At 39.8% G+C, this 16055-nt stretch overlaps 1 protein-coding gene across 1 annotated transcript; it reads right to left on the bottom strand.

Moving 5' to 3' along the window:
* Positions 1-841: 841 nt before the first annotated feature.
* On the bottom strand, positions 842-3237 carry fibinb (fin bud initiation factor b). The gene has a single exon (XM_027004777.2). It carries the CDS (start codon positions 2874-2876, stop codon positions 2250-2252), a length of 627 nt encoding a protein of 208 aa, XP_026860578.1. The 5' UTR covers positions 2877-3237; the 3' UTR covers positions 842-2249.
* Positions 3238-16055: the final 12818 nt, after the last annotated feature.

Below are 16055 nucleotides of genomic sequence, written 5' to 3'. Positions count from 1 at the left end.
TCAGGTGTGTAAGTGTGTAAGAAAAAAAAGTGATATATGTAAGGCGTCCTTGAGTTTGAGAAAGGCGCTATATAAATGCAAATAATAATAATAATAATAATAATAATAATAATAATAATTTACCGGATTCTGGAAGCACTGCTGTTCAAATCCGCTGCTACCTCTCCTGCAGTTTAAACCTTGTTCCCGGACGGGCCTGTAATCACTCTGTTTGGAAGCGCCTTGTTTTTAGAGGCTACCTTAGCACGTTTTCTTTGACTTGACTTCAAATGGGATGTAGCGTTGTGTGTGTGTGTGTGTGCGTGCGTGTGTGTGGGTGGGGGGGCGACATTAAAACCCTTTACAATAAAAGCTTAATAGATGTAATAATAAGTTTTGGATCGTTCAGAGTTTTTACATAAGAACTAGGTGTTGGGGTTTTTTTTATACTATAATCTCTAATTATGTTTCTCTCTCTCCCTCTCTTCTTCTTCTTCTTCTTCTTCTTCTTCTTCCTTTCATTCTTCATAAGGAAAGACATGGTACTTTAGTAAGAGCTTTCCTGTGAAGAGCAGAGAGCAGTGCATGAAGCTGTCAGTAGTGTTTGTTTATGAGTCTGAGTCTGTGGGACACTTGTAGTCTGCACTAGCAGTCCATGCATCTCAGGATGTGTACTGAGAGAGGCCTTTAGTCCAAAATCCCCACCTCCCCATCCAGCGTAACCTCTGAGCTGCCTTCTTCACTTCTAAGTCAGAAATGTTCCTGCCTGTGCTTTGTGACCTTGCAATCCACCCATATTTCTCTATCTGTGCATTATCTGTAAAAACAATGTATCTGACCAAAACCATAACACACACATGCCCTATTTTAAGGAGTTTTATTACAAAATGGAACAAACACAACCACTCAAGAATGCAGTTACAAATGGTAGAAGGTTTGAAGTCCCATATTTCTGCCCGCAGTTACTTTGGTTGGTCTAAGGAAACATCATTCTAGTCTGTTTTCTAACCTTCTTAGAGAATAATTACAAGAATATATTCTTACTGCAAAATCTCATTACATGAATAACATGCAATGAAGCTCTTTTCCGCTATAAAATATTGACACTCACAGTATAACATTTTAATATTTACAAATTCCCCATTGAACACAAAATAAGCCCTTACAAAGACATGTTTTCCAGCTTTTAAAAATTATAACATTGATTTTAATGCTGTTTAACACAATATTTTTAAGCAATATATAGGCTATTTTCAAAGGATAGACAAATTGCATATTTAACTGATGCAAATATGTATAGAACTAACTATTTTTAAAAATTGCATTATAAAAAATTATATTCTGTCTTTTTTATGGTTTTGCAGAACATAAACATTCAAGTAATGTCTGAAAATTCGCAGAAAAGTGCTAGTAAAAACCAAGGTCATAATAGTTTTTCTTTGTTTTTTTATTTTGCTGTTTATTTCTATAAGAATTTCCATTTCCTAGTAAAATTCAATGTAATTTTTCTTGTAATGAAAGCATTTTCAGTTTTTGTCAATTTTATTTTATGTGTGTGTGTGTGTGTGTGTATTTGTCTGATTTTTAAATATTTTATGTTACATTTTTTTCAGTTATAGTAACGTACCCAGTGATATAACAGTATACAACATCTACTAGAATTTCTATGGGTCTTAAGAGTATTTTGTAAAATTCCAAATCTGCATTAACTCTATTAACTCCGATATTCTTTAACTACACAGTGACTAAAATATATTTAACCATTTTTAAACTAGGCCTATTTTGGCTTTAAATGTCATTGCTATTTTTGTTTAACTTCCATTGTAAGACAATGTATACTTGTACCTTTGTTTCGGGTTACAAATATCTCTCTATCAGTTTTACTTTTCATTTTAGTTTACTGCTATGACCCTGGTAAAAACAAAACAATAATAACAACAACAACAACAACAAAAACCAAACAAAAACAGCACTCTTTAAAAATGTATTCATGCCTGGACATCCCATTAACAAGGGTATTCAAACCCTTGCTATATTTCATTTAGTCGTAATGCCTGAGTATCATAAACTAAAGGTCCATTAAATAGACAAGAAATTATAACACTCCTGATGCTTGTCCATACTGTCCATCATTTATCTAAATGAATACTACCTTCCTGTTATTGCACAAGATAGCTAGGCAACATTATTTTCGCCAAGTACCCGGGAAATGCACAAAAAAGCATTTCTTCATATTTTGTACTGTTGTCTTGAAGAGATCAAGCACATTTTTACACCTTCAAATATTCATTTTTCAGGCGGCTTAATCGCGTCCCGTGACTCCGAATGATGAGCGACAGTAGTTCGTGCTTATCTTTGAGCCCCAGGGAAATGTCCAATGTCTCCTTCACCACGTCCCGCGTTTGGACGATCATACTGAGAAAGTCGTCATTAATCCGATGCTCCTCTCTGAGTTCGTGTTCTTGACTCTGTTTGAACTTAACTTCCAGCTCCAATAAGGACTTTTCTGAGTTGGTGAAAGCCTCATTGATCTGTGTCGTCTCCCGTCTCAGATATTTCCCGTAGCTGTCGTCGCCGTCCAGATCAAACGAGATGCTTTTGCCGATGCCCTCGAGCACTCTCGCTGCATCTTCAATGTGTCGTTTAATGATGGTGAAATCATCCCGGATGACCGAATCCTGATCCTCATCCAGACTACACTTTCGCTCGTCGGTCATTTTGAAGAGCATCTGACATTTCTCAGGGTCGTCGTTGTCCTCATAGAACCCGTCCGGGACGAAGTAATGATGAAAGGTGCCATTGGACATCTCCGGTTGCAGAGGTCCCAAAAATACAGCTTCTCCAACGCGCAACGAAACCAAGCAAGACGCCAGTATAACGTGAAGAGAAAACATCATATCCACTTTTGTTTTCTAAGTTCGCTTACCAAACACTATAGCCTATTGTCGATCAAGCTCTGCTTTAAACTTTGACGACAGACAGTTTTTTTTCGATAACAAACATTTTGAAAACCATTATATGTTGAAGCAATCCAAACAGACAACTCTCTAAAAGGCGCCCCTCCAAATATCCGTTCTTCTTGCTTGATTGTCGTCTATCCCGTTGGATGTGAGATTGCTTTTTGCTAGGTGTCCACGCTGAACTACCCACAGTACCAAGGAAAACCGTGAATTCATCAGACGGCATCTAAAATGATCCGAAAACAGACGCTGCGTTTCTGCTGCCTGGTTTGCTTAGTGTGTCTATTCAACATCTGGATAACTGAGACAGCGCGCAGGTTTAGACTAATGACACCCCGGCTCCCACTCTCAAATTACAAGCCCGTCATTCCTTCACTTAAAGGGCAGCACGTTACTGGCAGACTATTTGAGTCAGGACTTTGTTATTAAAGTAGCAGTACTAGTGTCTTAAATACAGAGCTAAAGCACAAGTCGTTTATTTAAGTCTAACCGGACAGCTGAGAGTTTCTTTTTTCTTTTACTGCAGTTATGCTCAACCGGGTAAAGAAAAAAGGTCAACATTTAAATTGGCGAACACACACACACAAATTAAATTCTATTATTCAATGAACATTATTCTGAAGATCTGAAGATAAAGAAGGCACTGCTGTCTGTAGGCTGAAGGCCTGTCACTCACCTGTATCTAGAGGGCCAGGTGAGAAGCAGACCTATGACAAGCAGGAGCCTTAAGTGCTCGCGTAGTCTACATTTCTACCAACAGCTGTTCTCCGAGTCTCCTCTTGATGTCTACCCCAAAGAGAGGCACCGAGTGATGACGACAAGGCCCCAACCTCTGCAGACCATGAGACTATGCAGGAGCTCTTCGGCCTTGAAGTGGGGAATCCCTCTTTCTCTTGCACCAAGAGGCCCCATGTGTATTCACGGGGTGTGAATACATGCACACATATCTGCTAGAAAATCTTAGTGTGAATTTTTGACCTGTGTCGACTTTGATATGAGCCAGACATTGTGGAAGCAAAGTCGAAAAAAAGAGGATAGACTGTAAATACTGTGCAGCATTAAGGGTAAAGCATGTCACTTCCAAGGGGAATAAGATTTTCTAAGCATTCCAGAAACTAGCCAGAATCAAATCAGATTGCTGGTCATAAAAATGCATTTGGTCATGATTTGTTGATACACTTCAGTGCTTCAATCATTTTTAAAGAAACTGTCAGTGAGCCATCACTTAGCCATATGGACAAATATATGGACACACCCTTCCATATCATCATGTTTTCTAACAACATCATTTTTATACTTCATGAACTGCTATTCAGTTTGGAATGTGTTACAGACTATGAAGTAATGAGGAATGTTTAAGAAATATACTGCTAAGCATGAAAACTCCCACAACCTCCTGCCAAGTGCTCTTCCAAGACATAAAGCCTACCACAATCATATAGGCACAGCATATAGAGTGAAAGAATAAGGGCAGACAGCTTGAGAAAGCAAGTGTGTGTGTGTGTGTGTATGTGTGTGTGTGTGTGTGTGTGTGTGTGTGTGTATATCTGAATGTGTGTGCGCATGCGCATGTGTACTTAAAAGAGTTTCAGTTTTCACTACGTCAAGATCAGTTGTTCCCTACCTTGCATTCTCCAGTGACCCTTTTAACTTTTACTACTCTTCTGTGCAACATTTCAAGTACGCTTTCTCTAGACACCCTAAAGCCCTTTGTACCTGGTTCCCCCGAGGTTCCTCCTATAAATGTCCACTGTAAGATGGCTCCATCATCTAAAGCTTCAAACCCACATTTAGCCCCGCCTTAATGTAACCAGGTCTTCAAGAACTGTTATCTTTGTTGTATGTTCTAACAACTCATTTGCAATTTAAACATATTAGGTTTCCCCTGAGGGTAATGAATATTTTTATTAGCCATCCATAGTCAATGTAGTAGTCATGCAACCTTAAACAAAGTCTCCATTTTCCATTGGCTAGATGTTTGGCTGTAGCTGAAATGATGTGCCATTGTAATCAGTAGACAGGGAGCGCATAATTGATGGGAGAGCTGGATCGTATAAACAAACGGATTCCCTGGCTGCAGCCTAAGGATATGGTTTCTATCTGAGCTCTCTATCCAGATACCTCACCAAGATGATGTAGTATAAATATATGTGAAGTCACCGTGTCATATGTGGCTAGACCCTAAAGTAAATCACAGCCCTTTGCAGCTCCATTGTGGCTGAGCTGAATCTGGGCCATAAGCTTGGAAGTAAAAAAAAATTACATGCTGGCATAAATGCCATGAACCCTAAGTGAACTAAGCCAGTGGGCCAATTTAGATTAGAAAAGTGCAGGATTTATGGGAGACTGGTTGATTCATCATTAATCCTCACAGAAACCTGATAAATCACCACCTCACTGCTCCAGCAGTACTTTCCATGAAGTAAAAGGTCTCAATTATTGAAGCTTTTGAGTGAGAAGGCAATAAAAATGCAGAAGTAGGGGACAGTCATGAGGAATAAAAGGAAAAAAACACAGCAGTGTTGCGTTTTCCAACTTCTGTTTATTGTGCTTCAGAGACAATGTGATGTCAGGCTGGACATACACTTTCCTACTCAACTACCAATCCATGTCCATAGTGACTGTGGATACGCTAGGTTTTGTACATAGGATTATGAAGACCCGCGCATGCTGTGTACCCCACACACTTGTGGGTTTATTGTCTTATGTACAGACATTCAAGAAGAGCATGTGTGCAAAACAAGTGCTTTATGTACATCAGTATAATGTTGGAATATATTGGAACAAAGTCCTAATTAACACAAAGTAGAAAGCCTGAATCACACCATTAGAAGTTATAGTAGACTAAAGACCCATCGTTTCCATTGTTTACTTCAACTGAACATCATGCAGTTACACATTCCCGTACACAGACATCACAAGTCTGTTTGTTTGAGCAATAAAAGAGGACCTACGGGTCTTTTGAAGTGTGTATTGTGGCAATACAGCAAGAAGCTAATGAATGCTTCAGTCCCACAACAGCTATTTTCACTCCATTACCACACGTTCCCAGTGCTTGAGCCAGAGAGCAGCTCGCCTGTACGCCAGTATAAAGCCGGATTTATTGCTCCTGCAGTTAAAAGTCCTCTATTACAAAACAACACTGGGAGCCATGGGAATACACGCAGACACATATGTTTATGTACCTCGATATTTGAAGTCAGTGATTTCAGCTGGAAAGAAGATAACAGCTGTAGGACTCGTAGAAATGTAAGAAACCAAAATCTTGTGCCAAAACCATAATTACGAGGACTTATATTATGACACTCTTATAGAGGGCATGATAAAAGAGGAACTCACAGAGCTATTTATACTGTTACGAGCACTGTTATACCATGTGATGCAGTGGGGTTTGTGCACTTCAACAGTCTAACACTGATTTTTGAGCATCAGTAATCACCATATGGTGGACTAGCACACTGTGTATGCTCAGCATTTCAGTTCACATACGTGCTCACATCTCAGTGGTCAAAGAGCACCCAGCATGATAATAAGGCAGGACACAGTGGGGTGTCCTGCACAGGGTGGGCCCAGACGGCTTCGGCCTCTTTATGCTAAAGCATTTAGGAGATTTTCCGGGTTTTTTTTTTTCACATGGAAAGATACCAAAGTCGGACACCACCACCACAATACACACACACACACACACACAAATTCCAAAAGGCATGGAACTTGCCTAAAGTTTGAGGGGGAAAAGAAAACATCCAATCTAATTTTTATGCTTGTGGGCTGCAAAATTCATGCTGCTACCAGTTTATTTGTTGTTTCTCAAAAGAAAATAACTTGACATAGATTAAAAATCAAAAGCATGCTCTTATGTAAACTGTTAAATCTAATTTTTCAGCTTTAGATATGTATCTGATCTTAAGTAAACACATGAAAAATCTGTTTAAAATTATAATCTGATGAACATTTATAAACCAAGGCAACTGGGATGGTTCAAGTAAACAATTTCATATTGATAGCATCATCTGTTTTGGATTTGGGCTTCTGTGCAGAAGCAAATAAGTGCATCAAGAGAAGCCCTGATGAAAGCCTGCATGCCAAAACATGGTTATAATAAAATTCCGAGTTCTACAAACAACAAGCATTGCTGGTTTTATTCCTTCTCCATAGAATTAGACAGTTCAAATCCTCCACCCAGCCCAAAAGCCAGACTTCAATCAGGTGACTTCTGAAAGCCTGTCCAGAGAGCGTTCAGCACAATGGAAGGTCCTTCGTGACTAAATGAATGGGTCTGTGTTTAAGAGTGTGGATTTATTTTCAGCTTTTTAGAGGAGCACAGAGGTAATCACGCTGTCTCCTCCACACTAACATGGCACATTTTAGAAGCCACAGTACTGAGCATGGCCTAGGGTATCAGCTTGTGTATGTCCTCCCTGAAAAGAGCCACAGATTTACATGTGATATGGACACATGGCTTGTACACAAAAAGGAAGGAAGAAAGAAATGCTAAAAGCAAAAAGGAAAGCTGCAGTAGGTCTCTGAAACAACTGAACACCATTACACCTTTCTCCCCGGAGAGGTGTTTGTCTTGCATTGCTGATACCGTATTGATGAGATCAGAGGCTGCAAGCTTTTAGAATGCCACAACCGTTAAACCATAATGGCCTCCACATGTGGCTATAGGGGCCTGGCAGCTCTGTGGTGCTCTTCTTTATGACAGTCATTATCCCATGATGGCTTAATTGCAAATATAGTACAGGAAGAAGAAAGGAAACAATCAACAATCAACAATCAGTATGATCTATGGAGACAGAGTGTGCATGTTCTTCATGAAAAAAAAAAATGTTGCTTGCACATGACATTTGCAGTTCAGACGCCACCCAGTTTGCCATTCATAGACTTTGTTTTAGCTTGGGGGCCCAAACTTATTTGAAGAATTCAAAGTTAGGACACAATATTATATTTTGTACTATTTTTTTCATTATTGTGCTCTTTGAGACAATAGGATTGTTAGTGTCTGGAAGATGAACAAAGCTAAGTAAACTATGTAAACTATATAAATAAACTAAGAGGAAGAAGAAAAAAAACAATGAAGAAGACAAAACAAGTCACAAATAACAATCTGTACAAGAAAACCAAATACTGCATCTCCGGGCTTAGTGTTGACCTCAGGCACAATTAAATAATAAGTTCCTAGTGATCTGAGAGCCGTGGTTAAAGGTGGGGGCTGTAGATGGATGTATTGGTCCTAAACCATTTAGTGATTTATAGTCAAGTAACAGCACCTTGAAGTCAATTCTGTAACATGCTGGGATCCACAGGGTGACGTGTTACATTCTTGAGGTTCTAGCGAAAACTATTAGCTGCATTTTAAATCAGCTGATCTTGTTTTAATGTCTATTTAGGAACACCCATAGGAGACAATTACAGTAATCAACCCTGTTAGAAATAAATACTTGGATGAGTTTTTCATGGTCTTGTTTTGACAAAAGGTCTCTAAATTTGTTGATATTTTTGAGATGACAGTATGCTGATAGTAATTGCTTTACCATGACTGCTAAAACTGAGATCAGAGCATAGCAGGAGACCAAGTTTATGAAGCAGTTCTTTTAATTTGAGGGCCCTAGAGTCTAGATACAAAGCAAGTGTACCATTTACTTCTTTATTCTCAAACAAAGCTATCTCTGTTTGATCTTTACTCTGCTGCAGACCTTATAGGCTTCGTATTAACACTGAGTCAGTGGCCTTGGCAGTACCCTACCTCTCCCCAGGTGTTTCCACTTGTGAACTCTGTTCTTTTAATGTTAAATAAACTTTGTTACTTAAAAGTGGTTATTCAGGTTTTCATTTCAATTGAAAATTTCCCAGCAAATGACTGTTTTATGATATTTAACTAAGTGGAGCAAGTTTTATAAGCTATAAGGCCAAGCAGCTCTCTGCCAAGATTGCTGCCAGAGGGCCCTCACAAGAGCTGCCCATCTGTAGGTCCCATCCTGTTCAAGAATGAAGGAGGGCTCTCGATCTCCACCACTGAGCTGTATGGAAAGAATGGCACTTCAAGGATGTTTTGAGAAAAGAGACAGAGAGAGAGAGAGAGAGAGAGAGAGAGAGAGAGAGAGAGAGAGAGAGAGAGATTCAGAGGAATGTTCTAGAGAATGAAATTGACTCATGGGCAGTGAAGAGTGAAATGACATTGGTATATGAATCTAGCTATTGTGTTGGGTCTACATATGGGGATACAGCACTCATTTAATAATGCTCATAAGCACATTTAAGATGAGAGAAATACTGTTTCTTTGAAACCAGTCAAGGAGAAACTGCACGGCTAACTGTATTTGAGATACCTGGAATTCAGTTTAGACTGAAATACACAGAGATGAAAAAGAATCAGAAACCAGAAGAAGGACCTTAGCTATAAGCAAATGATACTTTAAAAAGGCTCTACAGGTCCTGCTACCTGCAATCTAATAAGAGGGCTATACCGAGCCTGGATAATCAAGTTATTTTTATGTTCCATCTGGGCCACGGCCTTAATTAACTAAATGTTTCAGGATCATCAAATCTCGCGTGATTTCATTCAGCATATCATTTTACCTACGATAGCTAGCTACTCAACTTCTTCATTGGTGAAGAAACAAGGTAAAATAAACTTAAACATTTTCTTAAGATAAACCCCGTATTACAGATTGCGTTAGGCAGATAACCAAGTCTGTCTTACTGCTGCGTTGCATTTGTAAGACTGAGAGGAAAAAAAAAAGTTTTCTAATCCAGACCAGGGACGGCTAGCTAGTTAAATAAATGTTAAGATTTTATATAGTTTTACATTTTTTTAAATATTGTTATTATAATGTATACTATTTTTCAAATGAAAATAAAATCAAACAGACTGTGACTATATTAGCTAACTAGCTAAGCATGTCCTGTCCCAGGATAATCTAGATCAACTAGTGACCATTGCGCTTAGACAAAAACTCAGTTTTGCCAACAGTTTTGCTTATAGGGCTAACTATGATTTTTGATTGGCTAACGAATCACCAGAGACGGCAGAGAGGAGCCTCCTATCCCACCAATGAGAGGAGCTGAGTCTTCCTTTCCATCCAATGAGAGGATCTTAGTCTTCTTTTCAATCTAATGAGAGAAGACTAGTCTTCCTTTCCATCCATTCAGAGGAGCTTAGTCTTCCTTTCTATCCAATGAAAGAATCTGGAGTTTTCCTTTGCATTCAAAGAGAACAGGCAGTGTGATACTCCTTAACCATTCTGAACAAATGCATATGAAATTTAGATTTGTTAAAATCGTTTGTTAAAATCTTTTGAAGTAATTATATTAAAATGTTTAAATGTTTGATGAAATATCTTAATGGCACATCACACAGAGGAAATAAATACCAAAAACATCTTATCAAGAAATAACCATATTTTTTGAGAGACACCTATGTGGCTTTTACATGTGAGCTTATTTTGTTAAACGTCTTTTGGGAAATCCAGCAGTTAAAGTGGAAAAGAATCCCAGAGGTTATAAGGCAAATGAAAGACAGATTTTCTGCACCCAGAAATGGCAACTACGTAATGCATAGCTCAGAAACAACATAGGACAAAAATCAATTGGGTCCTTCTGATCAGAATCAATAGTTTATCATTTTTGTTCATGCATTTCAACCCTAACATCCTAAACAGGTTCAATCAAAATGAAAGAATGGTTAATTGTGTTCCTTCGACTGACACCGACAAACTAACAACAGCAACTGTGTAAGACATGGCCCTATAGATATGAACTTACTATTCACATATAGATATGAACTTACCTTGGCCAACTGTTCACATATAGATATGAACTTACCTTAGCCAACTATTCACATATAGATATGAACTTACCTTAGCCAACTATTCACATATAGATATGAACTTACCTTAGCCAACTATTCACATATAGATATGAACTTACCTTAGCCAACTATTCACATATAGATATGAACTTACCTTAGCCAACTGTTCACATATAGATATGAACTTACCTTAGCCAACTATTCACATATAGATATGAACTTACCTTAGCCAACTGTTCACATATAGATATGAACTTACCTTAGCCAACTGTTCACATATAGATATGAACTTACCTTAGCCAACTGTTCACATATAGATATGAACTTACCTTAGCCAACTATTCACATATAGATATGAACTTACCTTAGCCAACTGTTCACATATAGATATGAACTTACCTTAGCCAACTGTTCACATATAGATATGAACTTACCTTAGCCAACTGTTCACATATAGATATGAACTTACCTTAGCCAACTGTTCACATATAGATATGAACTTACCTTAGCCAACTGTTCACATATAGATATGAACTTACCTTAGCTATATGGCCTTGGCAGTACCCTACCTCTCCCCAGGTGTTTCCACTTGTGAACTCTGTTCTTTTAATGTTAAATAAACTTTGTTACTTAAAAGTGGTTATTCAGGTTTTCATTTCAATTGAAAATTTCCCAGCAAATGACTGTTTTATGATATTTAACTAAGTGGAGCAAGTTTTATAAGCTATAAGGCCAAGCAGCTCTCTGCCAAGATTGCTGCCAGAGGGCCCTCACAAGAGCTGCCCATCTGTAGGTCCCATCCTGTTCAAGAATGAAGGAGGGCTCTCGATCTCCACCACTGAGCTGTATGGAAAGAATGGCACTTCAAGGATGTTTTGAGAAAAGAGACAGAGAGACAGAGAGACAGAGAGAGAGAGAGAGAGAGAGAGAGAGAGAGAGAGAGAGAGAGAGAGACAGAGAGACAGAGAGAGAGAGAGAGAGAGAGAGAGAGAGAGAAAGAGAGACAGAGAGAGAGAGAGCAAGAGACCACCAGAGAGATGGAGACTGAGACAGACTTACTGCCAGCACATGTTCATAAGCTACTGTTTCTTATTAAGAGAGTCTCAGGCCAGAAGCAGCAGTGGACAGGAATATGGAAGAGAGGCTGAACCACGGCTTGACAGGCCAGGCTTCATTTTTCCATCCATGGGAACATACGAGGCCTCTTCATTCCCCATTCATCATTCTAAGCTGTGAGAGAGAGAGAGAGAGAGAGAGAGAGAGAGAGAGAGAGAGAGAGGGAGAGGGAGGGGATGAGAGAGAGGGAGAGAGAGAGAGAGAGAGAGAGAGAGAGAGAGAGAGAGAGAAGGGAAAAAATTAATGGAGGAATAATTTGTTTTACAAGTACAGGCTGTTCTACACACCTGTCAATGTGTTTCCTGTTTGCCGCCAGGAAGCCCAAATTTGACACGAGACATTCTGCAGTTCCAATAAGCTTTAGCCCTCCCATTTTACGATGAAGCAGTAAACCACTGCCACTTTGTATGCAAACAGCATATACTTTCAAATTTGACGCTTTGTGAAGGGGATGCTTTAGTAGAAAGATAAACCAACTGTCAAAGGCAAAGGCATCCGAAGAAGCTGAACCAATACAAATGCAACTTTTTGAGTTTCTGCTGTTAGACTTAAAGTGCTGAACAATGAGCCACGGCCGGGGTGCTTCCACCACTGCTAGCAGCTTAATACTATTGCTTTGTTGCAACAGTATGTCCAGGGAATGGCTTTGTTGAAACGTGTGGCAATTACAACTATGAAACCTTTCACACTGAACATAAATACTGTTGCTACAGCAATGATCTCATCATAACAACAACCAGAAGCAACTGCTGTCAGCAAGATTTATGGTACACGCTGGTTTGATAGTATCCATTTCCAGTACTGCGATGCACTCGAAACATGTGCTGAATATATTATATATGTTGTTCAGGAGAAGCATTTCAGCTCCAAAATGTCCCAGACAAATGGAAGCTTTTGGGGCCAAATCTGCAAAACGATGACCATTAATGAACTTTCCAAATGTCGACTAGACTGCAGTAACTCCCAATGGCCACAAATCCGGGTGGTTAGTCCTTTGCATGGTCTATTTGGATCCAACTGAGCTGGAATTGTATGAACATTTTGAGCAATTTAGAATATTTTTTTAAATAAACTTTTGAAGTCTTTTCACCAGAATGTGTGTGTGGGTGTGGGTGTATGTGTGTGTGAATGTGTGGGCTTGAGAGCTTATATGGTTTTGTCATAATCCTAAACAAATAAGAAATTAAACATGAATAACAAATGAGCATGTCAGATATGGATGGGTACATGGTTTCCATGATTGATAAAGAGTTAAAATGTTTGTGATCTAACTACCTAAACTATCTCTCTTTTTTGTGGTTATGTTTAAGCATTACGTTAAGTTCAGATGCACGCTTGGTATTTTTTAATTACAGTTAGTACATAGGTCAATGGAAATATCCCACAAAGATGGTAAAACAAATGTGTGAGTGTTGTATTTGTGTGTGTGTGTGTGTGTGTGTGTGTGTGTGTGTGCACGCATTCCACCTGAGTTACTGGATTTGGAGCAAAAACAGTTCCCTCATTCTCTATTTAATTAGGAAACCTGTAGTGTCTGAGACAATCAGACAGTTTAGCTGAACAGGGAGAGGATCAGCCTGGAGAATTAATAACCTATGACAACCTCAGCCAAGCTCTCCAAGTGATGGATTCTGGGCAAAGAACACAGCTGGTGGAGTTCTGCAATTAAGTAGAATGCTAGTGAAACAGCTATGCTTAAAAATTAGGTGTTAAAGCGATGCTTTCATTTATAAAAGATAAATTTCTTGGTTTGCATAAACTCACAGATGTATTCTGTCATTGTCGAACAATCTAAAACCAAATGTTAAACAAAAAATGTGTGAAGGAGGAGGAGAGAGTGAGTAAGACTAAGTCAGCACAAATGAATCCTGTGAGAAACTGAGACTGTCATAGATGACAGTGGGAATAGGTTGCTCATGTATGCGAACACAGCTTTAATAATGCAGTTGTGATACAGCCCTCAGTAATACAAACTGAGCAAGAAGTAAAGATGACATAAAGTAAGACAAGGCAAAACAAGTTAATTTCTATAGCAACGTTCATGCTCTGAGGTCATTCAAAGTGTTTTACAGATTAGGAAATACCAATATAATAAAATGAATTTAAATTAGCTTCAAAAGGATGCAAAGAGGAGGAAATTAAAAACAATGGATTTAAAGAGAAGAAATGAAAAATTAAATTAAATTAAATTAGGATAATTAGGTGCCATTACACAATAAAGGTACAGTAGACCTAAGAGAATAGTGTTTTACACTGAGTTGAAAGACTGGTCAAATAAGAAAACATTTAATTCAGATTTAAAAGTGTTGGGGGTCTTCTAATATTCTCTGTCAGCTGGATCTATATGCAGCATAACAGCTAAACACTGCTTGTCTGTGCCTGGTCTTTCCTTGGGCAGGACTACCTGAGAGTTCTGCTTGACTCATATCACTGAAGCATATCAGTGGTCCTACACCATTACAGAATTTATAGACCAATAACAGGACCTTAAAGTCAATTCCATAAGATACTGGTACCTGTGGAAGGATTTAAGAAAGGACCACAGGAACACAGTACTGACACCCTTTGAGGAGGCCAGGTGTGCTAAGCTAAGGTGAGATTTCGCAAAGGGTACAGGGAACCATGGGAAACATAGGAATGTGATTACAAGGGGCAGGTGCAAAAACAGTGTTCAGAAACTGGGCAGGGGATATGGTTGTGTGACAGTGGTAAACCAAATAGCACCAACCAACCAACCATCATGTCTTGAGAATAATATTACTGCCATTGCCTGATGTCAGTGGAAGCATATAAACTCCACAGAAGGGCTTACTGAAATTTTTGTTAAGTCACAATAGAACCATTGGAGGCAGAGAATCCTACTGATCTATGATTTTTATCTTCCAAGTTCAAAGGTCAATCAATTCACGAATAGAGATGCTTAAGGTTGCTTTACTTAAGTTGGACCATTATTTAAATGGTCCTTTTTCCAGACAGGAGCAGTCAAAGTTGGGCAGCAGGTGGCCAAGTGCTATTTTAACGTCGTGTGCTCTAGAGAGGTCTGCACAAAGCATGTGTGTTCAACCGTGCATCGAGCTGCTCTGGTTTTAATCAGTGATCTCTGGCTGGAATGGCTAAGGAGCCAGAGGATGGTGGGGGTGACTGGGAAGAGGCCCTGGCTGCTTTTGTTTACTGCAGTGACACACAAAACCTGTGGCACAGCAGTGACGTCCCAGTCCTTTACTCCCTGCAGCAGGGCATAATCCGTTATGGCTTAAGTATGCAACAGCTGTTTTATATTATTATTCTGAGAACATCGTTTATTTTTCAAACTGGGACATCCTGTGAGAGTGCATACACATACATGGCTGTGTGCATTTATTGTGGCATTCGAAACATCTCAAAACTGTCCACAGCTATCACTGAGAACCATGGGTGTGGAACGAATGCTCCTACATAGTCCTGCATAGCCTGGGAGAAAAAAATCTAAATAATTTTCCCTGAAGTGGTCTAAGCCATGGGTCTGCATACGTGGGCAAATGCATGTTGTGTGCTAGCACGTGCACCCATGTGTTTGCCCGCCCGTGTGTATCTTAAACACTCCCAGCAGCCCTCAGGTGTAAGACACATCCACACAAAGGAGCCGTTGAGAGCACCTTGGTCCAGGGCCACACGGGCTTTTTCTTATTTTAGGCCAAAGAGGAGGATCACAGATGCCTTCCACATGCGGTAAGCGCTGGGAGCTCTGCGGTGCTTGGCTGGGGCCCACCCTGGGCCTGCACTGCCGTGCTAATAGTTGGAGTGTGCTCTGCAGGAATAGCTGCGGTGATGCTCTGACCGCCGGCTACCAGCCAGCGGAGCTGACACCCGCCCAGGCCCCCCCACAGATGTCTACTGCCCATCAATGGCCTCATTGTGCCCTGCACAGTGCCAGCTTTACAGACCCGCTGTAGTCACTGCAGGAAAGTGGGGAGGCTTCTCATGGTGAAAGACCGAAGAGTGGCATGATGGCAGTACAGTACAGAGGCTAGCGGCAATGACGAAGGTGTCAATGTGGTGGGAGAGGCTGACCCAGACTGTTGCTACTATACGTCATGGAAGGAGTGAGAGCCATCTGCTTGTTTCAGATATGTGTGAATGACGTTGCTGAGCCGAGTTCTTGTTTTTCCTTTGAACTTGCTAGGTACGTAGGCCTTGGCAAGATAATGACT

The sequence above is a fragment of the Electrophorus electricus genome, chromosome 21 (genome assembly GCF_013358815.1).
Source record: "Electrophorus electricus isolate fEleEle1 chromosome 21, fEleEle1.pri, whole genome shotgun sequence".
Lineage (NCBI taxonomy): Eukaryota > Metazoa > Chordata > Actinopteri > Gymnotiformes > Gymnotidae > Electrophorus > Electrophorus electricus.
The sequence above is the reverse complement of the archived record's forward strand: the minus strand, read 5'-3'. Positions and strand labels throughout refer to the sequence as shown.